Source organism: Molossus molossus, unplaced genomic scaffold (assembly GCF_014108415.1).
Source record: "Molossus molossus isolate mMolMol1 unplaced genomic scaffold, mMolMol1.p scaffold_m16_p_13, whole genome shotgun sequence".
Lineage (NCBI taxonomy): Eukaryota > Metazoa > Chordata > Mammalia > Chiroptera > Molossidae > Molossus > Molossus molossus.
Genome location: NW_023425348.1, coordinates 91,386,153 through 91,410,593, shown reverse-complemented (window position 1 = coordinate 91,410,593; position 24,441 = coordinate 91,386,153). Strand labels below are relative to the sequence as shown.

The window sequence follows — 24,441 nt, the reverse complement described above, 5'->3', positions numbered from 1 at the left end:
CCAACTGTGTTTTTGTCTCCTCTTTGGAAATGCTTCTTCCTTGCAGTGACCAACAAGTCGAACCCCCATCAACCTTCCAAGGCTGAAGTCCCACCTCGGCTGGATCTGGGAACCTCAAAGCCCCAACAGCCCCGTTTCGGATCGCAGACAACCTTATCGGCCTAGGCACCAACCCCTTCCGCCTATTGAAAACCCACGCTATCCCGAGAAAGGGCGGGCGCGGGTGTAGACTTGTCCGACTTTATTGCTCACAAGGAACAGGAAGCAGAGCAGGGCGGGCGCGGCAGTTCACAACCATCCCGCTCCCCGGGGGCTGGCCACCGGGGCCCTGCAGTCGAGCAGGGGTTCTGCGCGGCGTTTCGGGGACCCCCCCGTCCCCGCGAACACTCACTCACTCACTCACTCACTCACTCACTCACTCACTCACTCGGACAAATAAATACGGCCCGACGGCGCGGGAGCCCAGCCGCTCGTCCTTCGGAAGCGAAGGGCCGCCCTCCCCGCCCTGGTCAAGGGACGACAGCGGCCCCTACAGGCCGCGCGCGGCAGCCGCGAGGCCCGTAGTCCGCGCACACCGAGGGCAGCGACCCGGCGCCGCGACGGGAAAGCCGAGGGCTCCGGCGGCGCGGCCTCAGCTCAGCACACAGCGTTCGCGCCGGCTCAGCTGCCGGCTCAGCTTGCGGCGCCGCTGCTCCAGGCCGCGCTCCAGGCGCTCGTCCTCCTCCAGGGCGCTGGGAAGGAAGGGGTGCACGTCAGCCCGCGGGCCCAGCACTCCTGGGAGCGCGCTCCCGGACCCTCCCCGCTCCCAGCGCCGTCTGGGCCCCACTCACATCCGCTCCTTGTGGTCCAGGTCCCGGACCAGCTCGTCGCGCTGGTTCACCAGCGACACCAGCTCCTCCAGTAGGAGCTGCTCTCGGTGCTGCTGCGCCGCCGTTTTCAGCCGGTCTGAGGGCGGAACAGGAGGGGGTCAGGAGGCACTGGCCGCCGCTCTGTCCTCGCCCCGGCCCCTCCGGCCCCATCTCCCACCTTCGATGGCCAGCATAGCCCGTAGCTCCCGGCTCAGCAGCTCGAACCTCCGCTCCAAGTCCTGCTCCTCGATGCTGGGAGGCGAAGGTGCCAGGTCAGGGACAGGCGAACGGGGGGGTGTGATGGCCCCTTGCACCTCACCACCAGCTCCCGCAGAGGGCTGGGCTGAGGGCAGAGCTGTATCCTGGCGTCAGTCATCTCTTTTGTCCCACCTGTTCCCCAACTGCTGGATATTTATATTGTCTCCTCCCACCCCCGACCCCCTCTTTAATTTATTTATTTTTAAATTACTGATTTGAGAGAGAAACGTGGATATTGTTGTTCCACTTAATTGTGCATTCATTGGTTGCTTCTTGTATGTGCCCTGACCGGAGATGGAATCAGTGATCTGGGTGTATGAAGACCACCCCTAACCAACTGAGCTACCCTGCCAGGGCTCCCCACCCCTTCCCTTTTTAAAAATTAAAAACAGCCCTGCCTGGCCCGTGTGGCTCAGTGGTTGAGCTTCAACCTACAAGAGGCCGTCTGTTCAGTTCCCAGTCAGGGCACATGCCCAGGATGTGGGCCAAATCCCCAGTGCGACACATGCAGGAGGTGGCCGATCGATGTTTCCATCTCTCCCTCTCCCTTCCTCTGTCTCTCTAATACATCAATAAAAAAAAAAAAATTTTTTTTTAAAATAAATAAATAAAATCAGCCCTGCCTGGTGTGGCTCAGCAGTTAGAATGTACCCAGGGCACGTACCCAGGGCACGTACCCAGGTGGTGGGTTCAATCTCCGGTTTGGGCACGTATGGGAGGCAACAGATTCATGTTTCTCTAGCTCCCTCTCCTTTCCTTTCTCTCTAGAGTCAATGACAAAAAAATCCTCAGACGAGGATTTAAAAAATAATAAAATAAAATAAACCAGTGGGATTATTTGCATGAACATTATTCATAAATAGCAAGTACTAAACTAAAATTATTCTGAGAAAATATCCAAAATGAAAAAGGGAGGTTAAACCACCTCTACCATGCAGGACTACAAAGGTGATGATGGCCCAAGAGGCTTTTGACCCCACTCAGGAAACCAACTTAGATCTCTCTAGGCCTCAGTTTTCCTAACTGTGAAGGAACAAGGTCAAACTAGGGCACCCAGCCTGGACCTGTCTGTACCACATTTTTCTCTCATTAGTAAAAATAGCACCAGTTTAAGAGGTACACACTTTATACAGAAAATTAAATAGGAAAAAAGTTAAGATGTCTGAGCCATTTTTCAACAAGATCTTCATAGAAAGAAGAAAGCAGTGAGTCACTCTAACCAAAGTAGCTAAGCTTCTCTGCTCTGTGGGCCCCAGGTGGGCCAGGTGGGGCCTGGACAGAGAGGTGCCAGCACTCACAGCAGCTGAAGCTGGTCCTGCCTCCGGATGAGAGCATTCTTCTTGTTGACCAGTGTGAACCACTCCTGGATCAGCATCTCCTCCTGCAGCCTGTTGGCACCTGAACCAGACCTGGACAGTCACCAGGCCTGCCCATAAAGCCAGTGGGGTTGTGGAGGGGGCCTGTTCCCTTATGGCATCCCAGAAGCCAGAGCTGTGTGCTTCCAGCAAGCTGCTTCCTTGCTCAGGGCCTCAGTGTGCCCAGCTATACCATGAGGGCAATGAACCCAGTCTTGCCTCCTCCCAACTCCTCCCAAGGTCAGGAAGGGCTGCAGGACTGGGCAGATCTGGTAGCATGGTTTGGGGAGTGGACTCTAGATGCCTGGCCCACCTGACTCCATAAGGCTCCTCAGTTGTGTCTCCACCTCAGCTGCCCGCCCATCTATCTGCCTCTGCTCCTGTTCCAGGGCCTGTAGCTCTGCGCACACGTACTGACTTGTGTCCTGGAACCGTTGCTGGGATAAAAAGGGGGGAGGGGACAAGGAACAGGGTGGGTTCAGCCCAGGTTCTGCCTAGGAAGTGCCCACTCATCAGCTCCTCCCACCTCAGCCCATCTTACCAGCCCAGCCTCTTCCCCTGGGCTTGGGGGTAGCTCCTCCAATGGGGGACTCCCACCTGCAGACAGAGATCAGGCTAAGGAACCTCCAACTGACACCTGCCCCCAAGAAGTCCCCAGTGCAGGATCTATGAGCAGCCAGAGCTGAGCTGGGTCACCACCCCTTCAAAACTACTCACCAGAGGGCTGCTGTGGGGCTGGGGCTGTGGGGGGGCTGGAGGCAGGGCTCAGGCCTTCCTGTGGAGGAAGGAAACACTGAGGACCTGGAGGGGTCCCCCAACAATCCTGCCCTGGGGCCAGCCAGAGCCTACACATGTAGGGAAGGGCCCTCAATTCCACACCCTGCACACCCCAGCTGTGTCCAGTCCTGCACACACAGCACTTCAACCCCTCCCCTCTAGGAAGAGTGCCTCCTCAAAGGAAGGCCATGGACTTCACCATCCCTGACCCTGTGGTCCTGGGCCAGTCCACAGCCACTCTCTGAGCTGTACCATCTTCGTTCCTGGGGCCTCACAGGGCTTTGGTGAAAGTCAGGGGTGAAAGGCTGTGAAGGGGCCAACTGAAACCTCTCCCCCTTCTTGCTCTCTCTTCCATGGAGCTCCCTCGGGCCACCTCTGTCTGACTCCTACCACCTAGTGCTGGCATCTCCATCATGGCCAGGGCCCCACACAGTGATACAGAGTTGACCTGAGTAGCCATCCTGAGCCAGCACTTCCACCTACTGACCAAAAGGGGGCGATCTGTTATAAATTCCTATGCCTAGAGCCAGCCCCACTTCACATACTACTCAGAACAGGACAGGTTGGCTGAAACTACCAATTTTGGCCTGGATGGCCCTGCCCCTAGTGACTTCCTGGAAGGTCAGACTTGGGGGCTCCCAACTTTCAGCTCAGCTGATAGCCAGGCTTCACTGATGGCTCCTGCTCTGGCCACCTTCCTAGGTCACAGGGCAGAAAAAAGGTGTTGAACCATCCTGTACCTCTCTGAGAGGGAGCCCTGGACACCCCTTGCTCAGTCCATCTCTCTGACCTGAGTCAGTGGTGGCCTCCTCACCAGCCACTACCCATGCCCTGCCTGCTGACTGTACCCTCAAGTCACAACTGAAGGGTTTTCCTAAAACCTTCACCACGCCTACCTCAACCCCCAGCCTCTTCGGCAAGGCCTACTGGCAGCTCCAATCTCAACTCCCACTACCCTGAACCCCACCCAGCCACCACCCTCCAGCTACCGTCATGGACTTTCAGCTTTCACTTCCCCAAAGAGCTTCCTCAGCCTGGAGTCTGCTGTACACCAACTTGACCTTCATGACCCAGTTCATCTCCACCTCCTCCAGAAACTTCTTTGGGTTCCCATACCACTTTCTGCCTCCCTCTTTGACCTTCATGCCTCATGAAGTGCCCCCTGAGCCCCAGGCTGGGCAGATGCTCCCTCCACAGCCTCCTGGGCCTCCCCCATCACAGCTCCAACCCCATCTCCCACCCCATCATGGCTGTTGGTTACCCATGTCTCCCTGACCAGAAGTAGCCCCTGCAGACAGGATGGGACCCAGAGAATGCACTCTGAGCATACTGATTAACATAATAAAACATGTTAATAAAACATTTAATATTAACATTATTAAATAATAGCTGACATTGATTAAGCACTCACATGTGGGGCATTATGCATGTATTGACTCATTTAGTTCTCCCAACAACCCTGGAAGGCAGGGCCGACTACCATCCCCATTTTACAGATGAGGAAACTGAGGGTCAGAGATGCAGCTCATACAGGGCCTAAGGCCCAGGGCTATTTAATCCAAAGGTTTGTTCCTAAATTTGGCTACCAATTTGCTGTTTGCCTCTGGGCTGAACACACCCACTGGGCCTCTGTTTGTGTTCTTGAATGTTAGTATCCTGGGGCTCCAGTGCTCCAGAAAAACATCTGGGGGGAAACACAGCTCCCTTTTTAGAAAGCACCCGAAGTGGCATCTCAATGTTACTTTGCAAAAAACTTTCATGCTTTTGCCTCTCATCTTCAGGAAAAGAGCACAGAGAGGTTAAGTGGCTTTCCCAGGGTCACAGAGCCAGTCAATAGTGCTGGGCCCAGTAGACCACACCATAGTTCAGGCTCAGAACCTGGGTTCACACCTGTATCGACTCCCTTTGCCTCTTTCATCATCTCCCTGAGCCTCAATGTTCTCACCTACAAAATGAGTCATTCCTCCCTGGAAGAGGCATTGTGGAGTCAATGAGGGGTTGTGGGGGCAGGCCAGGCATACAGCAAGAACTCAACCACCAAGGCAGGCAGAGGCAGGAGAGTGGACAAACCCCAACCTCAGCAGCAACTGAGCTTACTCACACCAGCCCTGACGGGAATTCCAATACTTCCTCATGTCTGACCCAAATTCCCCTCCCTACACCCTGATGTATGGCGCCTCCTCCAGGAAGCCTTTCTGAACTGCACCAGAGGCATACTGCCCTCCTCATGGCACTGCTTCAGCCCCACCCCCCTCCTGACTTCATCCCATTCCAGGACTTTGGGAGTGCCCAAGGGCGAGGCCAGGCCTGACATCTTCCCACTGCACACGTGAAGCATGGGGGATGGGAATGGCCAATGAGAAGTCCCCTCTAGTCCCACTGGTCAAATATCTCCTGTGGGACAAGAAGGGGAGGAAGGCATGGCTTGGAAGGACCAGGTACTGGGACTTGGGCACAGAAGACTGTAGGATGAAGTCTCCCCTTTAATATTTAAAGAACCACTGACACATTAACAAAGCTGTGTTCAGAGGCCAACAGACAGGCCAGGCCAGGAATGGCATCTCCTCTGGTACCTCTGGGGCCCTCCCTGTCTCTCATCACAGGCTCAATGCTGTGCTCTGACCCTACATTCAAGGCTTCTTCGCCCCAGGCTGGCCTCACCACCACCTGTGGACCTGATGGGAGACGCATGACAGTTCCCCACTTGAGACCTGAGAGTTCCTGCTCCCACGTTTTTGCTCACCCGGGTCCCTCCACTTTAGAACCATCCCTCCCATTTTCCCCCTAGGAAACCTGCCTTTCTTATCAGCCTGACTCAAATGGCTGCTTCTTCCAGAAAGCCTTTCCCGGTTTATTTCCTTCTTCCCTTAAAAGTCAGGAGCCGTCCCCAGGCAGCTAGCTGAAGGCTTGGAGTGGCCTGGCAGCTGCTCTTGCTGTCGCAGGCAGAATGATGTAGTGGGTGAACCCCAGCTGGAAAGCCCGTGGCCTGGGCTTCCGTGGCTTTGCATTGTTGAGCAAACCCCTGCCCTCTCTGGGATCACATCCCCTTTACGATTCGCAGTGACCACATGAAACCCTGGTAGACTCTAACCTGAGACCCGCAGGGAATGTGAGGACTTGGGTGCCTAGCAGGGTCTCCAATCTCCAGCTTCCCATTATCACAGAAAAGAGGAACCGTCTCCAGCATGGGAGTTAAAGACCCAAGTCAGAGACTCTTGGTGTTGGGAAGCCCTGAAAGGCCCCCTTCAGTATAGAAACATTGCTCCCAACTTCTAGGGCAGTGACTGCTACTGGTTAACCCTGGGCCACCCGCAGGGGAAGAAAGGTCCCAGTCCACTTTAAAGTCCATATCGAGTCCTGGCTGATTTGGCTCAGTGGTTAGAGCATCGGCCTGCGGTCCAGAGAGACCAGGGTTCGGTTCCCGCTAAGGGCGTGTTCCTTGGTCGCAGTTTGTCCCTGGCCCTGGTTGGGTCGTGCAGGTGGCAACCACTCGATGTGTCCCTTTCACATCGATGTTTCTCTCTCCCCCCTTCTCTGTCTCCCTCCCACTCTATCTGAACAAAAAACGAAAAAATGTCCTCAGATGAGGATAAAAATAAATAAATAAATAAAGTCCAGATCGAGTGTTGCACTGAGTGCTAACAACCTGGAGCCTTCTAGGAATTTCCTTCTATGGCCCATGATTTCACAAGCTGGATGCCAAGACTTAAAAACCACCAGCATAGCCTGGCTAGTGTGGCTCATGGATTGAGCGTCTTCCCATGGACTGAGAGGTCCCTGTTCAATTCCTGGTCAGGGCACATGCCGGGGTTGCAGGCTCAACTGATCCCCAGTAGGGGACGGCAGGAGGCAGCCAATTGATGTTTCTCTCTCACATTGATGTTTAGATCTCTCTCTCTAAAAAATAAAAACATTAAAAAATAAACAAAAACAGCCCTGGCTGGTTTGACTCAGCAGTTAGAGGGTCGGTCCGTGGACCAGAGAAGCCCAGGTTCGCTTCTGCTAAGGGCACGTACCTCAGTTGCGGTTTGTCCCAGGCCCGGGTGGGATTGTGTGGGTGACAGCCACTCGATGTGTCTCTCTCACATCGATGTTCCTCTCTCTCTCTCTCTTTTTATTTTTTTTATCCTCACCCGAGGACATTTTTCCAACTTTTGTACAGATAGAGTGGGAGGGAGAGAGAGGAAGGGAGAGAGAGAGAAACATCGACGTGAAAGGGACACATCGAGTGGCTGCCACCCGCATGACCAACCAGGGCCGGGGACAAACTGCAACCGAGGTACGTGCCCTTAGCGGGAACCGAACCCGGGTCTCTCCGAACCGCAGGCCAACGCTCTAACCGCTGAGCCAAACCGGCCAGGGCCTCTCTCTCTCTCTCTCTCTCTCTCTCTCTCTCTCTCTCTCTCTCTCTCCCTCCCTCCCTCCCTCCCTCCTGCTCTATCTCAAGATAAATGCAAAAATGTCCTCCAGTGAGGATAAAAAATAAAAACAAACAAACAAAAAGAAAAAAACAAAAACACCAGCACATACCCAAGGCGGGTGGCCGTGGCCAGGACCTTTCCCCAGGGACATGGAGGCCTTGCTGACTCTTCCGCAGGCACCAAGGTCCCTCTAATCAGAAAATGCCTCCCGGAGCCCAGCTGAGTCTCTACTCCCCATCCCCAAGCCGGTACCCCACGCTGGCTCTGCCCTTGGGGCCCCTTGGGATCCACCCCTTTGCTCCCGGGACCCCCAGAACACCGGGAGGCACTCACTGCAGCCGGGGCTCCGGTGGTTCCCGGGGCTCCGGAGTCGGGGTCGTCCACCGAGAAGGAGTTGCTGTTTCGCAGCCGAGAGCGCCTCTTCTTTAGTAGGTCTGCGTCGCGCACGTGGGAGAAGGAGCCGTGCGCGCGCGGTGGGGGCACCGGCCCCGCTTCTCCGTTCACCGATGACCGCCGCAGCCGCACGCCGCCCCCGGCACCTGGCGCTCCTGCCCCATTCACCAGCCCCTCGGTCGGGGGCACTGGCACTCGGCTTCCCGGGCCTTCAGCCGGGGCATCCGCAGAGAGTGCCTCCTGGGCGGCCTTGGCCACCCCGTGGTCCTCGGAAGCCGCCTCGGGGGCTGCCCCTTCCACGCGGCTGGCGACCTCCTTGGGTTCCTCGGGCGCCTCGGCCTGGTGCTCACGCAGCCGCTGTGCCAGGCCACTGGCATCCAGGTCGTTGGGCGGGCTGGACTGGGCGCTGGCTACGCGGTAAGTGCCTGCGCCGCCGCCCCCCTCCAGCTGCACCAGCTGCAGCTCCTGCCCCGTGCAGAAGGCACGGATCTGGCACAGGTACGTCATGACTATGAGCTTGTCGGGCACCGACAGCAGCACCATGTCTGCCGGCTCCAGCAGCCGCGACACGCCCAGGGCCGCGAAGCCATCGAAGGCCTAGGAGCAATGTGCTTGGGGTCGGTGGTGGGTGTTACCCAGCTTCGCTGTGGGCCCGCCCTAGACTACTGGGGGTCCCCACGACCTTCAGGCCAGGGTTTGCCTAGCAACGCCTTCACCCTCCTATTGGGGGAAATGTAGCAACAGGGCCCACCCTCACATTACCCAGCAACTGCACAGGCAAGAGTGGTTTTGGAAAAACTACCTAGTGGAAATATGCTTAAAAACACTCACACAACTAAATTATGGAAAATGAACAACTTAAAAGACCAAAAGGGTAAAAGGTGGCAGAACTTCCAAAAGCCAGAACTGGGGCCCACCAGCCCACATTCCTCTTCTACAGACAGGCTGACCCGGATCTTGGACCTCGGCCTGGCTCCAGAACCCCTTTCCCTCCAGGCATTGCTCCCTCCCATCTCACCTGCTTGTTGTTCTGCTTGATGTTGAGTGGGTCAAGGGAGGCATAGTCACTGTGGAGAGAGCTCTGGTCAGAGGCTGGGTTCACACTGCGCTCCTGGCAGGCTCTCCGATTCATTCCCACCCCCTCTAGCCGCTCACATCTTGTCTGGGTAGAATCGGTGCAGGATGGCACAGAAGGCCAAACCATTTCGCCAGGATGTAGTGAAGTTGGTCACTCGGACGCCACGGTAGCCAGCGGTGACTTCCTGGCACCATTCTAGTAGGGACTGGCTGGAGCTGACCAGGGTGGGCAATGCCTAGGGACACAGGGACGGGCTCAGGGAATGTGAACATGTGCCCTCTGCCCCTTGGGCATAAAACAGCCCCAGCTCTGGGTTTGTAGGAGTCACCAGAGACCACTGGCCAGAGCCTCAGAGTCAGACAAAAGGGTTTCCAGCTCTGGGGTTATCTACCCAAGTGGCCTAGGAGATCAGTGGCTCCCAGGCAAGATCAAAGGTCACTAGCAGCCACACCTCAAGGTCAGCCCAGAAAAATCAGCTCAGGGATGTCCCACTCCATGCAGCCCAGGAAAGACAGGGTGGGGGAACCAGGGCATCCTGAGAGAGGAAGGGGTGAGGGGGCTCCATGAAGCTGAGCCCCTGTCCCACCCCACCCCGGTCAACCAGGTGGGTCCATGCAGAGCCGCTGTTAGCTCAGCCCCAAGTTAGTGGAAAGCAGAAGACTGGGCCCTCAGCAGCCCCCATCCCTACCTGGCTGCCCGGCAGCCTCCTGTCCTCTTCAGGCTCCTCTGGGGAGGGGGCCCCCGAGGGCCTGGGCACCCCAGCCCCTGCCCCACTGGCCACCTGTGCCTCAGCCAGGCTGGCCTCAGCTTCTTTCCCCTTCTCAGTTCCCAAGACCCGAGTCTCTGCTTCCTGAGCCTCAAAAATACCAGATTGGTTTTCTGGAGGACCTAAAACTTCCATCTCTGTTTCATGGGCCCCCCTAGACTTGACCTCTGAAATCCCCAAAACCTCAGCTTCCACCTCCTGGACCCTTAAAACTGAAGTCTCTGCCTCTGCTCCCTGGGACCCTAAAACTCCATGCTTGGTAACTGGGGCTTTTAAAGTCTCATATATGAAGCCCCCCAAGAGCCCAGTCTCTGCCTCCAGGGCTCCAGAGATCTTAGCCTTTTCAGCCTCCAAAACTGTAGTTTCTGTCTGTTGAGTCCCTAGTCCCTCAGCTTCTGCCATTCCAATTTCTGGCCCTGAGACCCCTGAATCCTCCACCTGGGCCCCTGCTGTCTCGGTCTCCACTCCTGGGACCCTTGAACCCCCAGCTGCTATCTCCTGGGTCCCCAGTAACTCACCTTCTGCTATCTCAATCTCTATCCCTGGGACCCCTGAACCCCCTACCTCTGTTTCTTGGGCTCCTATTATCTCAGATTCTGTCTCTGGGACCCTTGAATACTCAGCTGTTTTCTCCTGGGTCCCCAATATCTCAGCTTCTACCGTCTTAGTCTCCATCCCTGGAACCTCAGAATCCCCTAACTCTATTTCTTGGGTCCCTGATATCTCAGACTTTATTGCTGAGACCCCTGACCCCCCCATCTCTGTATCATGGGCCCCCAATATTGAAGGTTCTGCTATCTCAGCTGCTATCCTCAGTACCACTGAGCCCCCTGTCATCTCCTGGGTCCCCAATATCTCAGTCTCTGCCATCCTAGTCTTTGCCTCTGTTTTCTGGGTCTCCAGTTCCTCAGACTCTGCAATCCCAGTGGATTCTGACTCCAGAACTCCAGATCTCACTGCTTCTGTCTCCTGGGACCCCAATATTCCAGCTTCTGCTGTCCCAGTGTCTATCTTTGGGAACCCTGGTCCCTCTGCTTCTGTCTCCTGGGTATCCAAAACCTCTGACTCTACCATCCCCATCTCTGTTCCCAGGACCCTCAAGTCACCAGTTTCTGCCTTCCAGACCCCCAGATCCCTAGACATTGCCCCCTGGTCAGCTGCAGGTGGAGCTCCCTGGTACTTGCTCACCTGAGGCCTGGTGCTTGCTGCTCCAACAGAGGGGCCCTGCTCCACGCCTGTCCCCTCAACACCAGAGGCCCCGCCCTTCACCTCTGCATCCTCTCTCTGCTGGCCTGCAGCAGCCCAGGACCCCTTGGAGTCACTGAGATGCCCAGAATGCCCTGCGAGTTTTGCTGGGGGTGAGCTCTGGATAGTAGGAGCCTCATCCCCAGTCCTGACCCCTGTCCTCCCCTGAGAGGCCCTCAGAGGAGCCTCAGGAGTCCCCTTGAAGCTTTTCTCAGACATCACCACTGTAGTCTCTGGTCCCTTAGTGTCCACATGTCTCATCTTTGACCTCTGTTCAGCATCTACTTGACTAACTTCTGAACTCTCTTCAGCCTCCCCACTTCTGACCTTTGACCTCTTAGTGTTCACTTCTCTGACTTCCAACCCCTGCTCAGTGTCCACCCCACTGGCCTCTGGCCTGTCCCCCAGGGTGCCTTCCTCAACCTCGGCTTTCTGCCTCCCCACAGAGTTTCTGCAGCCTCCGTCCTCAACGCCTGGGCTTGGCCTGGCTCCCTGGGCCTCTGTCTGAGGGCTTGCCTGGGCCTGGGTCTCCCCAGCAGAACCCACTCCTGCTGAGGGAGCCCCCGAAGCTTTGGGGGCCTCATCCTTCTCTTGGGGGACTGAGGGCCAGGGGGCATCAGAGCCTTTCCGGAGCCGAGGGGCCGGGATGGGTGCCAAAACCTGGCCTGGATGTCTCAAAGACCTGAGGAGAGAGCAGGAGGGGGCATTGGGGGAGTCATTTGGCCCCCCCCTGAGCCCCCACCCCCCCCTTCAGATTGCTGGAGCACTGGAAAAGCAGATAGGCAGGGGGAGCGCAGCTTCCTAACAGTTGTCAGGGCACGGGGAGGGCTGGTTCCAAAGCTCACCTTGTCTCCAATGGGGCTTCCGGGGGCCTTAGGGCTTCAGGCCCCACCTGGCCCCCGGCCACAGTAGCTGGTTCTGACCCCTGGCCCCGGGAGGCCCTGGCTGGGGGCGCAGGGGCACTCACAGGCGCTGGGCTGGTCTCCACAGTACTGGAAGGGCTGGCAGCTGGGGAAGAAGGGGCGGTGCTGAGGCCTGGGCCCTGTGACTGGAGGGCCAGTCCCCATCCAGCCCCAGCCTAGTCCTCACCTGCCTGCCAGGGCGGTGCTCGGCCTTCCTTCTCCTCATAAAGTATCTTCAGCTCTCGAGAGGGATCTGGGGAAGGGTTTGGTGGGGCTGGCTCAGCCCAGGGCAGAGCCCTGAAGGTCTGACCCCCTCCCTCCAACTGGAGGACTGGGCCTACCTGGGAAACGCCCTGGCCTCAGGGCACCGCCCTGGCCTGTGCGAGAAGAGACAGGCCCACGAATGCAGGAAAAAAGAGAGAAAACCACAAGGACACACAGGAAAAAGCCTTAAGTTAAAAGGAAGGACAAGGAAGCTAGTGACAGAGGATGAGTGTGAGTGGTGAGGGTGGTGAGACCAGACCACAGTCTCTCTGCCCTTTCGGTGCAGCTGTTGCAGGGCAGGTACAAGGCTGCGGAGGCTCCCGCTCAGGGGTGAGGAGAGGGCCAGGGGCACGGGGAAGCACTGGGAACGTGTCCTGAAGGACTCGGCTACGGACCCAGGCCACCACAGGACCAGGAGCCAAGTCTGGACAACCAGGGCTGCAGGGCAGGTTGGAGCCACCTGGGCCACAGTGAGCTCCCATCACTGGGTGTGCACAAGCTGGCGCTGCCCCAACATGGCAAGTGGCTTATACATCATATCGCCCACCCCCCAGGCTTGGTGGTCTCAGTCCACGTCCACGGCGGGCTGTGAGCCCACCTGGCTTGGGGGCACGAGCTCGTGCCTCAGAGGCCCCTGCACCATTAGCCTCCTCCTCGTCACTCTCAGCAAAGTCGTCCAAGTTGCCCACGTCACTAGGCTTCACGCTCATAAGGCTCGCAAGACTCTGCATGTCATCATCCCTGGGGGTCAGACGTCAGGGGTGAGGGATGGGGTCAGAGGTTGAAAACTAGGGCCAAGGAGGGCAGGTGGGCACTCACGTAGCACGGCCCTCTCGCAGCAGCACACTCGAGAGGGTGACGCTCAACTCTGCATGCACCACCTTCACTGACTTGGCCTTCAGCCGCAGCCGCAGCGGAACCTGGGCAGGCACGGGTCCTGCGTGGCGGGCCAGGTCCACCTCGGCTAAGGCCAGCACCTTCCGCTGCCCCTTGGACTCCTGTGGGCCAGGGGGAGGGGTCAAAGGATGCATATCAGTGCTGCCCCAGAGTCGCCAAGACCCCAGACCCCAGCCCACCGTAGTCACTCACATTCTCAATAACAAACGTCCACTCTTTGGCCTCATACTGGTCCATGTGGGGGTCCTGGGAAAAGGGGTCACTGGTGAGTACAGAGGCTGCTGAGTAGAGGCCGTGCAGGGAGAAGAGCCTGGGCTGGCACAGGTGTTTGGTTGGGGCCTTCACACATGCTGGTGCATCCTGCCTGGGACGCTCCCTCACTTCTCCAGATCCCAGCTGTCTCTCCTACTGCATGTGGCAAGTAAATGTGACCTCCTCCAAGGAGACTTCCTGGCCACTCACACTGTTCTTTCCTATTTGGATATGCAACCCACCATGGGAGCCCCGTGGCTGCCTGGGGCTGATGTCACCAGCCCAGTCCCTTCTATGTAGAAGGCTAGAGACTCACCCTGTATAGGGTCACAGAGATGTCCACATTCTCAGGTACCATCCACACCACGGTGCCCCGATATGGGTTCTGGATGCCCGGCTGCCAGCTGTGGGCCTACAATGAGCAGTCTGAGTCATTCCCCAATCTGAACTCTCCCCCACCCCTTTGCCCTTGTCTCCAACCTTGACCGCATCTTTCTCTCCATTCTGTGGATTCGTGAACCTGACTCCATGACCCCATCAGCCCTCACCGGCCCCACCCCTAACCTGGATCCCCAGTTAACAGTTCCCCCACCTTGGAGCAGATGCGTCGGTTCCGCCGGGTCCACACCACCACCAACTTATCCGGTTGCCTGGGTGGGGTCCGGGAGGAGAGGGGGCTACTCAGTAGGCTGCCCAGCTTCTTCATCTCTTCCAAGGTCTTCCCTCTGCCCACCTCCCTCTCCCCCAGGAGAGGGCATGGAGAGCCCCATATCTGGGGCCACAGAGATCAGGGTGGGGCTGCTAAGGAAGGGTGGGGCCCAGGGCAGAAGGGCAAAGGCCCAATGTGGGTCAGCAGAGATTATGAAGAGCTATAGGGAGAAAGAGACATATATGGAGAGGCACAGAGATACACAGAAACGCAGCAAGGACACTGCAAGAGGCACAGATCAGGGACAAGAAGTCCGTTCACACACAAATTTTTTTTTTTTTTTGGTATGTGCCCCTAGAGGGAACTGAACCTGGGACTTTGGTCTGCAGGCTGATGGTCCAACTGCTGAGCCAAACAGGCCAGGGCATATGCACAAATATTTGTGAAGTCCAGTTCAGAGGCAGAGCAGAGCAAAGCAGAGGCCCTTCCGGGGCTCAGGACAACAAAGGTGGAGGAAGAGAGCTAATCAAAAAGAGCCAGGCTGGTGTGTCTTGTGGATTGAGCTCGTCCTGTGGTCCCAGTTGATTCCTGGTCAGGGCACATGGATCCCCAGTAGGGGGCGTGTAGGAGGCAGCAGATTGATGCTTCTCTCTCACATGGATGTTTCTCTCTCTCTCCCTCTCTAAAAGAAAAAAATCAATAAAAATTTTTTTTTTAAAGAAGAAAAAGAAATTAAGCTGACTTCAGGAAGAAGGGAAAGAGATGCTAGGGTTTCCTTAAAATTGGGTGTGGGAGCAGAGGCATGAGTGGGGGAGGAAAGGGCTGTGCGAGGGTCTGGAGGAGGGCTCCAGGTAGAAGGAATGGTAAGTGCAAAGGTCCAAGTTTGGGGGGATGCTGAGGGTGGATTAGAGTTGGGAGCAGAGGGTGAGAGGTGGTCAGAGACACTTGCTATTAGACACCCTCCCAGGGCCTTCTATACCCAGTCCTTTGCTGGGCCCAGGGGCCTGGAGAGTCAGCCATGCTTCCCACCTCTCAAACCCAGAGCCCTGGACCCTAGTTGTGCAGGGCCCTTGACTCCCGTGAGGGGCATCAAGGAAGACTCCAGGTTCTATCTAAGCTGAACAGCATTTGCAGGGGCAGACTCAGAGGAGAGGCAAAGATGTGAGAAGACAGAGACCAATCAAGAGGAGAGTCAGCCCTGGCCGGTGTGGCTCAGTGGGTTGTGGGTTCGATTCCCAGTCAAGCATGTACCCAGGTTGCAAGTTTAATCCCTGGCCCTAGTCAGGGTCCTGTGGGAGGCAACCAATTGATGTGTCTCTCACATGGATGCTTCTCTTTCTCTCTCTCATTCTCTCTCCCTCTCCCTCCCTCCCTTCTACTTTCTCTAAAAGTCAATAGAAAAATATCTTCGGGTGAGGATTAACAAAAAAGAGGAGAGTCACCCGTGCAGGGCTTAGTCCCAGACTTGGAGCTGACACATGGCTGGGTCTTGGAGGAAGAGGGCCCCTTGGGTTAAAGGGTCCAACTGCTGCCCAGGAGAGTGGGGATGGTTGAGGACAACACAAGAGCCCTCCTTGCCTGTACCCAGTCCCATGCCAGGACACTTGAATTCACCCAGTTCACTGCCCCTCTGGAGTCTGAGCCAAAATAAATGGCTCTACTGTCAACCCCTGAGGATGCTGAGACATGGCGAGATTGGGGGGCAGGCAAGGTCACACAGCTGACTCTAGAGTCCTCTGGCCTGGAGCCAAGCTCTTCTTCCCAGCCCCAAACTGCAGGGGATGGCTGAGCAAGAGTATCCATGGGGCCTTCCCAGAAAGGGGAAGTGGACAAGGGGTGCCTAGGGAGGGCAAGGCCTGGCCAAGCAACCTGACTCAGGCTGGACATGCCTTCCTGAGGAGCTTCAACCTGGGCAGGTATAGCTTCCTAACCTGGGCTCCGAAGCCCCGGAGGCCCTGACTGCCCCCTGTGACTCACATGCCTTGACATTGCCCACACCCTTGGCCTGCTCTCTGGGACCATGTCCAGCATCCCCGACCTTACATAGGGTGCTGGGGTGGAAGGTAGAAGCCAGAAGCCAGAGTTCGCATATCAGCCCTGTGCTGTGTTACCCCAGCCAGCCCCTGTACTCTCTGGGCCTCACTGAAATCGCTGAACAGCTCTCTGGCTAAGCCACTCCCGCCTCCCTCCTCATTCCAGTCAAGACCAGAAATATGGCAGCTACCTAAGGGACCCCAAGGTCCTTTCCTGCCCCAGCAGCCCTTCCTTTTGGGAGCCTAAATTTAGCCCCGCCTGGCGAGTAAGATCCCCTCAGCTGTGCCCTAATCCAGCCAAGGGAAGCTGACACCAGTGAACACATATATTTAGGGTGTGACGCAGGGGCCTAGGCAGCTGCAGTGGGGACATGTGTACGAGATGCCTCTGGGTCCTTTGGCAGTCCAGGTTAGGTCCTAAACCCCCACATATCTCCCCCGCCCCACCACCTTGCCTGCTCCAAGCCCTCTCTCTTCCTGGACCCACAACCTCCTAGGCCCTCAGGCCCCTTTAAGTCACTCCCACCTCCCTCCTCATCCCTCCCAGTGCTCAGTTTCCCCTTTTAAGGACATTGTGAAGATGAATCCAGCCTCCCAGCGCCCGGTCTGGCTGAAGGAGGGGGATCCTCTGGCTCAACAAGTGGGCAGGGAAGGAGGGGACAGCAACCTTGTACTTAGCTGTACTGAGGCCCATGAAGGTTTCTGCCCCTGTCTGGCTGGCCACACACCCCAAAACTTGCCATCTTGAACCATCCCTCTGGCCCAAAACATGAGGCTTCCCTTCCCCCCAGCCCTGAGCGCAGCTGAGGGAAGTGTGGGCACAGACAGATTCTCAGGCCCGGAAGTCCTGACCTCCACTCCCCCAAAGCTCCTACATCCACCCAAATCTAGGGGTTCCACAGGCTTCAAGGGCCCCTTTGAGTGTCTGTGCCTGGACAGCAGGGCTCAAGCTGGGGTAGGGGCCACTTTGGCCACTGGGCTGGGGACAGGGTTCTCTCAGGCTCCAAAAGTCGGATGGAGACCCAGCCAGTCTGGGGGTCCCCGAGGACTCTGTCCACTCACCATTTCTTGGTGCACTCCACCACCAGCTCATGGTAACAGGCCACAAACTGGAACTTAGCGGCCCGCTTGCCCACGCGCTGCAGACGCTTCCACACCGAGGTCATGGCCCCCGCCGCCCGCTCCTCAGACTCGGGGCTCCCGCTGGTCCGAGATCTCTGGCCCCGCCCAGGTCCCCATAGCCTCCCGGGCTCCTAGCCGCGCTGCCCGCCCCGTCTGTGCGGAGCTGTCCGAAGCTTGAACCCGGGGCCGCTGTCCCGACTGCCACCTTCGGGTCCCGCTGCTTGGTCTGGCTGAGCCGGCGGGGTCGTCTGGGGCGTCGGGTCGCTGGGGCGTTGAGCAGAGAGCGCGCCGTTTCCTGGAGCCGCACCCCCGTCGAAAGGCGGGCGGGGCTCCGTCGGGCGCAGGGGCGGGGCGGCCGGGCTTCCGGGGCCTTTGGCCACGACCGCGAGGCAGGGACGGGGTCGGATGCTGGGGCTGCCGCGCTCAAAGGTGGTGTGGCCCCGCTTGCCGAGTAGAGGGCAACCAGCAACTCGGTGCCGCCCTCTCGAGCGCCGCCAGGGCCACCTCCCTTCCTGCCCGCAGCCCCGCGGGGCACATACTGGCGGCCCTATTTCACAGGCTGGGAAACCGAGACCCAGAAAAGGGAAGAGACTTGCTCAGGGTCACATTTTGAGACTGGGCCAGAGCCAACTGTACTCGACACTGGGGTGGCAGACTACTGTTGCCACCCACTTAACCAGAGCAGGAGGAGCAGTCAAGTACCAACCTGGGTAGCTCTACCTGAGGACAGCACCAGTTTTCCACTCAGAATCTGGCTCTTCAGCTGTCAAGTGGGAAGACAGTCCCAATATCCAACAAGCAGAGCTGGAGGTTCAAATTCTGACTTCCAAAATGTGTGACCTTAGCACTACCATTCAGCCTGTTTCGACCTCCGTTAAATAGGAGTAATTATAGTTCCACCTCTTACAGAGTGATTGAGAGGATGAAACCTTGGAAATTCGTATTTGTACCCGGAAACCTTACATTTTGTGAGGTTTTAAGTAGAACCCGTTATCACTGACAGGTACAGTACGGAGCCTGTGTGTTTACTCTCCCGCCCGCTTGGGCGTTAGCCACTTTGTTCACACCTAGATTAGAGCCCTATGGCTTACCAGCCAGCCCTACATGGTATTAAGCCACAAGTGTCAGGCTCTGAATTAGAGAACTGTCCTGGGGCAGCACATCAGCCTGCTCCCTCCCTGCCAGGGCCCCTGCTCTGCAAGGTTCATGAAGAGATGGAAGCCTGATGCTTGATAAACACTCCGTTTAAGCGGGATGTCCCATCTGCCAGGAGTACCTACTAAGCTGTCTCCAGGAAGCAAGTAACTGCAGCAGGACGAGTATGAGCAACTGAAAACCTAAGTGTGCGACTTCCTCTTCTCGGTCTCAGAAGTTGTGGGTGTGTTTATGTGTACGTGTGGGGGAACGAGTACTCAATAGTCCCCAAATGTGCAGGCTTCCTCCCTTGGGCCTGACACTTGGGTTTGATCCCCAGTCCCAGCATTGTGGTCTGTTTTCTCTGTAAGAGCCTTTTACTTACAACCCTCAAGGTCCCAATTGCTGTAGGGTGGGGCCAGGCGGTCTGTATGAGATTGAGTGAGGAATGGGGGTGTCTGATTGAGTGAGGAATGGGGGTGTCTGGGACCCCAATCACCCCTCACCACCCGTCTTATCCACCAAAACCTGGGGCACACACCCCCATCTCTCCTTCAGTACCTGTCTGGCCTCTGGGAGGCCTGGAGGGACAGTGACTTCACCCCTTTCTGCCTCTGCAGCTTCTTCCTCCCACCCATAGGGCACACACTAGCTCCCAGACCCTTCCAGGAGGCGCCTTCCCCTCTCCCCTCCGAAGGGCCCCTTGGCCCGCGAGCTTGGGGCCCACCCATTTCCTGTACTGCCCCAACTCCGCCCTGACTCGGGGTGGAAAATTTCTCTCCTTAAAATGGGCGGCTCCTTCTCCTTTCTTCCCCGCCGGCCAGGAAGGCTCAAAGCCAGTGGGTAAGGAGGTTGGGCTCCCAGGCCTCCGGCCAGAGAGAGGAAGTGACTCGCCCGCACACAACCGCGGGACCTGGCGGGTCCAACTTGGAAAGCTCCACAATCCGTCCGGGGAAGGGAGGATTCGCTCGCCGCCAGCCCCAAGCCTCTTTTACTCAGGGTCTCGGCGCCACCTGCCGACGGAGCATGGGTCCGCACTTGCCAGAAACACCGCTATCTGCCCCAGAGCCAAGTAGTCAGAACACTGGAACGCTGAGAGTATTTATTTATCTATGCGCCCAGCAGGCTGGCCCCTAAACTTAAATATCCAGCACGGAGCCTTGGCCCTCCCAGCTGTGAATGGGTGCAAGAATGGGTCCTGGAGTCCTTATCTAGGGCAGTGGAACCCAGGGACCAGAGGTGGGATGCTCCTGAGCCAGCAGCTGCCAACAGCAGCAAAAGGTGAAAAGGAGACGGGAGCCAGACACTCATCCCAATTCCAGAGACACCAAGGGAAGTGTAAGATGCTTTGGGTCCCACTGCCAGACTGAAGGTTGGCCAAGCTGGGGAGCATACATGTGGAAGTGGAGGTCCATGGGCAGAGGCTGTAGCCCAGGTGCCTGCCCCAGTGCCAGCTAACCCAAGACAAGAGAGGGGGTTGGCAGTTGTGCCTGAGGTGGTATGGGGGAAAGCAGGCACTATAGTCTGAGTACTTGCTGGGGGGTGAGTTTTTGAGCCTTTTGCATGAGTATACCCCACCCCCACCCCTTCAGAGGTTGATATGGAAGGCATCTTGCAGCCACTGGTCACGGGCATTGTGCGTCTGGGGCACAGTGAGGGGTGGTGGGTCCGGAGGCAGGCTGGCATCAGGAGGTTCATCATCATCAGATAGGCCAGCATCAGGTGGGTAAGAGCTGTCTGAATGCAGAGAGGATGACAGGTCCTGGCACAGGCTCAAGTCTTGACATAGGTGCTTGTAGTCCTGGATTGACTCATACAGGCCCCACAGCTGGCACAGCAGGGACATGTCCAGCTGCCGCAACCCCACCTGCAAAAGACTGAGGGTGGGCTGGGGTTGGGGTCCAGGCCACCCTCAGCCCAAGCCACAGCTCTAGCCAATCTTCCCACACTAACTACAAATTTTGTGGACATAGACACCACCTGCAAGCTGTGAATCTTTAGGCAAGTCACTGACTCTTACGGGTAAAAAGAGGATAACATTCATCTAGCAGGATGGAATGAAATAAGACGAGTAAAGCATTTAAAAATACATGGTGACTATTGCCATTAAACAGTAACTATAATTACTGTTACCATAACCCTTCTGACCCAACTGGCTTCTGCATGTCCTCTGAGACCCAGGCCTCGCGTTCCTAGTTCCATGCCTCTGCGCTCCGCCCCACCTCGGGTCTTTCATGCTCGGCACTGCCCCAAAGCCCCTGGCCCGGAGCCCAGCCACTCACCATCTCCTTGCGCAGCGCTGCTAATGCCGAGTCGAGGTTGACAGGACGCCGCGGGCCAGGAGGACCGGCGGCAGGTCCGGCGTTGGTGGCGCCTGTGGCGCCGCGGGGCCCTTCTGGGATGCGGGCCGCACGGCTCAGCTCATCGTGAATACGGCTGCGCTGGCTGTAGACGCGCTCCAGCTCCCGCCACGAGCCCCCGCTCGCGTTAAGGAGACCGCTGAGGCCGCGCGGTAGCGGCGGGAGTCCGGCCAGGGGGCAGCCCGCACCGCCCGGCGCCTCGGCCGAGGGCAACCCATTCATGGCCGGGCCGGCGCGGACGATAATGCCGCCTCCTTCCCTCCAATGCTCTGCTTGGGTTGCCGCCCGCAGGGCCCGCACCCCGGGGCCCCACCGGCCGAGCCCAGCCGCCTCCCGCAGGCCGCGCTTTGTTCCTTCCCTGACGCCTCCGACTCCGCCCCTGCCCCACCCCCTCCGCATGGGCGGGGCTTCTCTTAAAAGGGCAACGGCTGTGGACCAAGTCACCCGGGTGGCGGAAAGCTGAGTAAAGGGAATGGGGTCACTGACAGGAAAAGTGGTTAGGGAAGAGACCAACAGCGGCGGGCACGGTTCCTTCACAGTTCTTTTATGCTCCCCCACACCTCCGTGTTTAATTATTCAGTCCAATTATGACGCCCAAGGAAAAGGATCTAAAAGTGGGAGTCAGGAGACGGGTAAATCCATACTTGGCCCCTAACGTGCAACCTGACACCATGTCAGTGTCCAAGTACCTGGACTGGGCATGAGGTGGGAAAGGATGATAGTCTCAGGATGCTTCAGGGAAGAAGCTACCAAGGGGATTGGAATCCCAATCTTACTCAAGGGTGAGGAATGAGCACTGGATGGCACAGTAAGCTACAGAGGTGCTGCAGAAGCCCATCCCTCTTGTTCCTGACTTTGAGGAGACAACTCTCACATAGTCCTCTCCCTCCCCACCATCCTGAGTGGGGAAACTGAGCAGAAACAAGCCCAACTCATGTCTCAGGGCATCAAGGAGATCAGATAGTCGTAGGGTGAGAGACCAAAAGCAGGAAAAAGGCCAGTGGAGCTGGGGCTGGCATGCACACTCAGAACCACGAAAAAACAAACCACACAAGAGGAACAGCTGTTTTCTACAGGGTTTTTCTCAAGGGAGGCATCTCTTAGTGTTGCAGTTGCTGCACGCTGTGCAGGGCTTCAGCACAAGCCCGTATAAGGCTACACAGTTGGATGCTAGTCTCCAGGGAATTGCTAGAGCCCAATTCAGCTGAGGCCCAGGTCAGCTTCTGCAGGAGGGCCTCCTGTGTACTGACCACAACACCTGCATTTGGAGGCACAGCTGGAAGGCGTGGCCCCTGGGCTGCTTTGAGCCCTGCTGCAGCTCCCTCACAGTGCTCTGGACGGGGTACTGGGGGCTGAGGGGTGGGCCGAGGGCCTGCAGGGATCTCCAAGGCAGAGGCAAGTTGGTGCTCCCGAGCTTGGGAGAGGGCAGCCTGGGCATTCAGAGCTAAAAGAGGAGAAATCAGGTGGAATGGTCAGGATACCTGGCTCACCTCGGCCCTGAGCCACCTACTTACTCTCTACTGCTCTGCTCTTATGTGCTTGAGATGTTTCCCCTACCACTCTATAGGGCAACTCATTCATTTCCTTCTTTGTATCAGATTAACTTATGTCCTTGGTTCATCTTTCCCATCAGGACTATGCTTTATTGAGCTGGGACTTTCCTGTCTGGAACACAGGAGATGCTTGCTCAGTGCTCTTACTGAATGAATGTTTCTCTACAGAGCAAAAAGGAGAAAGCACCTTACCTCCGCCCTACTCAAGGACGCCATTGTCACCTCCCAGGACTACTGTTCCCAGGGCTCTATCACCATGCTTCTCCACTAAGCACACTCAGCCCCTCACCCGGGTTATCTTTATCCACGTCTGAATCGAGCTCCTGACAAGCCACGCAGTAGACTTGCCGCTGTTTGTTTTGGAGAAGGATCGTCTAGGGGCCAGAAAGCACAGGGGCAGGGATGAGACACCAGGCGATGGATTCCAGAGAGGAGAGGTTGGGGAAGGGCCGTTCGACCTAGTCTGTGGGCCTATCCCCGCTCCCACGTCCCGAATCTCTCCTCACCCCGCAGTCCGCGCACGTCTCGCCCAGCATGCGGTAACCACGCAGCAGGTAGTCGCCCATGAGCGCCGAGATGCGATTCTGCCTCTCCCGTCGAGCTTGCAGCACCTTCGTTTCCGCTTCGGTCGGAGGCTCCCAGGAGAAATCGTCCACTTCTGGGGAAAGAAGGGCACAGGGACCTGAAACTCTTGCTGAAGCAGGCTGTCTCCCGTACCCCGAAGCCGCAGACCCTCGCAGCTCAATTCCTCACCATCACCGTTCAGAGCCATGTTGCCGTTGTCGCCGCTAGGCTTAACGGAAGTGACGCACAGGCCGAGCGCCCTTCGTCGGCTCCTCCCCTCCGTGTTGAGCAAAGGACGAGGGCGGAAGTGACGTTCAGGGTGCTTCTCAGACGTCGCAGTGCCCAGAGTGGGGCGTGTCTGCTGCAGACTGGACCCTGCGCAGTTCGCGCCCCCTAGCGGGATCCCAGTGGACAGAAACTGGCCGGGCCAAAGGAGAGGCACCTCCTTGGAACCCCGTCCGCTCAGGCCCAGAACCTGGAAGTGACTGTGCCGTCGCCCTTTCCGCCCGCCGGCCTCTGCCTCCCCTGGGGTTTCCGTACCGGCCGGACCGTTGACAGGCGGGGCAGTGGCATCATCACAACACCACCCCTGCTGAGAACAAATGGCCTCTCGCTCACGCGTAGAGACTTTTCAGGTCTCAGTACTTATCACTTCAACCTGCAAAGCAGGCCAAGCAGAGATCATTCCCGCTTTTTGTACCTTGCAGTTTGTTTGCATGTTTGCTGTCCCAGTCACTCAATCCCGTACCTACCCTAAGACCTGGGACTGATACAAAGTCTGCTTCTAACTGTTTTTGAAGGTAAGCCCTCAAAAAGCCTGCTGCCTGAAAAGCACAGTTCCCGTAGCAGCCACAGCTGAGGAATGCTTACTGGAGAGTGAGGGTGAAGAAGGGCTTACTACACATGTTGGTGACAATTAGGCTTTAATTGGGTGGATTGCTATTAAAATTACTAGTTCTCCCTAACACTGGTCTTGGTGATTTTCTTTTCTGTGTTTTTTTCCATACACATCTTCTCCCTTTTTAGGTTTGGAGAAGCCAGATGGGAACAGGCAGTAGACTCCAGGTGTGCAGACCACACTGCCTCAAGGCTGTACACCAGGGCAGTGGAGAAGGAGCTAGGACTTAGACTCCCGCATAATCTCATCAGCAACCTCCTCCTTTGGTTAGACAGCACATGTTTCTGCAATATTACCTGAAGATTGAGTGCCCTCCTCCTGGCCCCATCTTCCTCCTACATAGACTCTTTGGAACTGCCATTTTCTGACCCTGGCTGCCTCTTGCTTACTTGGAGAGCCCCGTGCTCCTCTTCATTCTCTCCTTCTACCAGCAGTGTGCCTGACTTAGGGCCTGACCCCAGGGCAGTTCTGCCAAGCTGACTAGAGGGACTCTTGGGCTCTAGCCTGTATGCGCAGACCTTCCAGGTCCTTACTGTCTTTAGCTCCAAGCCCCACCCTGAATTCTTCAATGCACCCTTCTGTGTCATCATCATGGCCAATATCCATTCAACAGCCTATTCTTCCTGGCACCAACTAAAATAAGACCCTCATACTCATCCTCCCATTTAATTC

The 24,441-nt window shown here is 57.0% G+C and overlaps 3 protein-coding genes across 17 annotated transcripts; all 3 read right to left on the bottom strand.

The window, feature by feature from the left end:
• Nucleotides 1-616: 616 nt before the first annotated feature.
• Nucleotides 617-17,552, bottom strand: EHBP1L1 (EH domain binding protein 1 like 1). Of its 14 annotated transcripts, none has more exons than XM_036257802.1 (21): nucleotides 17,201-17,545; nucleotides 14,049-14,106; nucleotides 13,773-13,868; nucleotides 13,397-13,450; nucleotides 13,127-13,305; nucleotides 12,906-13,048; nucleotides 12,385-12,420; nucleotides 12,231-12,296; nucleotides 11,987-12,149; nucleotides 11,085-11,823; nucleotides 9,819-9,986; nucleotides 9,208-9,365; nucleotides 9,071-9,119; nucleotides 7,993-8,649; nucleotides 3,179-3,236; nucleotides 3,003-3,058; nucleotides 2,775-2,898; nucleotides 2,405-2,504; nucleotides 1,027-1,100; nucleotides 831-945; nucleotides 617-731 (listed from the first exon to the last, which is right to left on the bottom strand). In XM_036257802.1, the coding sequence occupies exons 1-21, from the start codon at nucleotides 17,302-17,304 to the stop codon at nucleotides 632-634; spliced, it is 3,297 nt and encodes a 1,098-aa protein (XP_036113695.1). In that variant the 5' UTR covers nucleotides 17,305-17,545; the 3' UTR covers nucleotides 617-631. The 14 variants fall into 14 exon arrangements, 13 of the variants coding, with proteins under 13 accessions (XP_036113695.1, XP_036113697.1, XP_036113700.1 ...); XM_036257804.1 differs by having other exon boundaries at nucleotides 9,819-9,980; XM_036257807.1 differs by lacking the exon at nucleotides 11,085-11,823 and having other exon boundaries at nucleotides 12,109-12,149; nucleotides 17,201-17,550.
• Nucleotides 17,553-19,459: 1,907 nt separating this feature from the next.
• FAM89B (family with sequence similarity 89 member B) lies at nucleotides 19,460-21,169 on the bottom strand. Its single transcript, XM_036259479.1, has 2 exons — nucleotides 20,677-21,169; nucleotides 19,460-20,261 (listed from the first exon to the last, which is right to left on the bottom strand). The coding sequence occupies exons 1-2, from the start codon at nucleotides 21,151-21,153 to the stop codon at nucleotides 19,983-19,985; spliced, it is 756 nt and encodes a 251-aa protein (XP_036115372.1). The 5' UTR covers nucleotides 21,154-21,169; the 3' UTR covers nucleotides 19,460-19,982.
• A 651-nt stretch (nucleotides 21,170-21,820) lies between these two features.
• Nucleotides 21,821-23,093, bottom strand: ZNRD2 (zinc ribbon domain containing 2). Of its 2 annotated transcripts, none has more exons than XM_036259481.1 (4): nucleotides 23,061-23,093; nucleotides 22,814-22,965; nucleotides 22,597-22,681; nucleotides 21,821-22,198 (listed from the first exon to the last, which is right to left on the bottom strand). In XM_036259481.1, the coding sequence occupies exons 1-4, from the start codon at nucleotides 23,077-23,079 to the stop codon at nucleotides 21,855-21,857; spliced, it is 600 nt and encodes a 199-aa protein (XP_036115374.1). In that variant the 5' UTR covers nucleotides 23,080-23,093; the 3' UTR covers nucleotides 21,821-21,854. The 2 variants fall into 2 exon arrangements, with proteins under 2 accessions (XP_036115374.1, XP_036115373.1); XM_036259480.1 differs by having other exon boundaries at nucleotides 21,830-22,198; nucleotides 22,814-22,989.
• Nucleotides 23,094-24,441: the final 1,348 nt, after the last annotated feature.

What these genes read in the sequence shown, in the direction of transcription:
- ZNRD2 (XM_036259480.1), bottom strand. An exon ending in AGACGTGCGCGGACTGCGGG is followed by an intron (nt 22,682 to 22,813) that starts GTGAGGAGAGAT and finishes TCTGGCCCCTAG; the next exon opens with ACGATCCTTCTCCAAAACAA. An exon ending in CGTGGATAAAGATAACCCGG is followed by an intron (nt 22,199 to 22,596) that starts GTGAGGGGCTGA and finishes CTCCTCTTTTAG; the next exon opens with CTCTGAATGCCCAGGCTGCC.
- FAM89B (XM_036259479.1), bottom strand. Translation starts at nt 21,153, where the DNA reads ATGCGGAGGGGGTGGGGCAGGGGCGGAGTCGGAGGCGTCAGGGAAGGA. An exon ending in CAGCGCTGCGCAAGGAGATG is followed by an intron (nt 20,262 to 20,676) that starts GTGAGTGGCTGG and finishes AGTCTTTTGCAG; the next exon opens with GTGGGGTTGCGGCAGCTGGA.
- EHBP1L1 (XM_036257798.1), bottom strand. Translation starts at nt 17,304, where the DNA reads ATGACCTCGGTGTGGAAGCGTCTGCAGCGCGTGGGCAAGCGGGCCGCT. An exon ending in GGACGTTTGTTATTGAGAAT is followed by an intron (nt 13,306 to 13,396) that starts GTGAGTGACTAC and finishes CCTGGCCCACAG; the next exon opens with GAGTCCAAGGGGCAGCGGAA. An exon ending in CTGCGAGAGGGCCGTGCTAC is followed by an intron (nt 13,049 to 13,126) that starts GTGAGTGCCCAC and finishes TCTGACCCCCAG; the next exon opens with GGATGATGACATGCAGAGTC.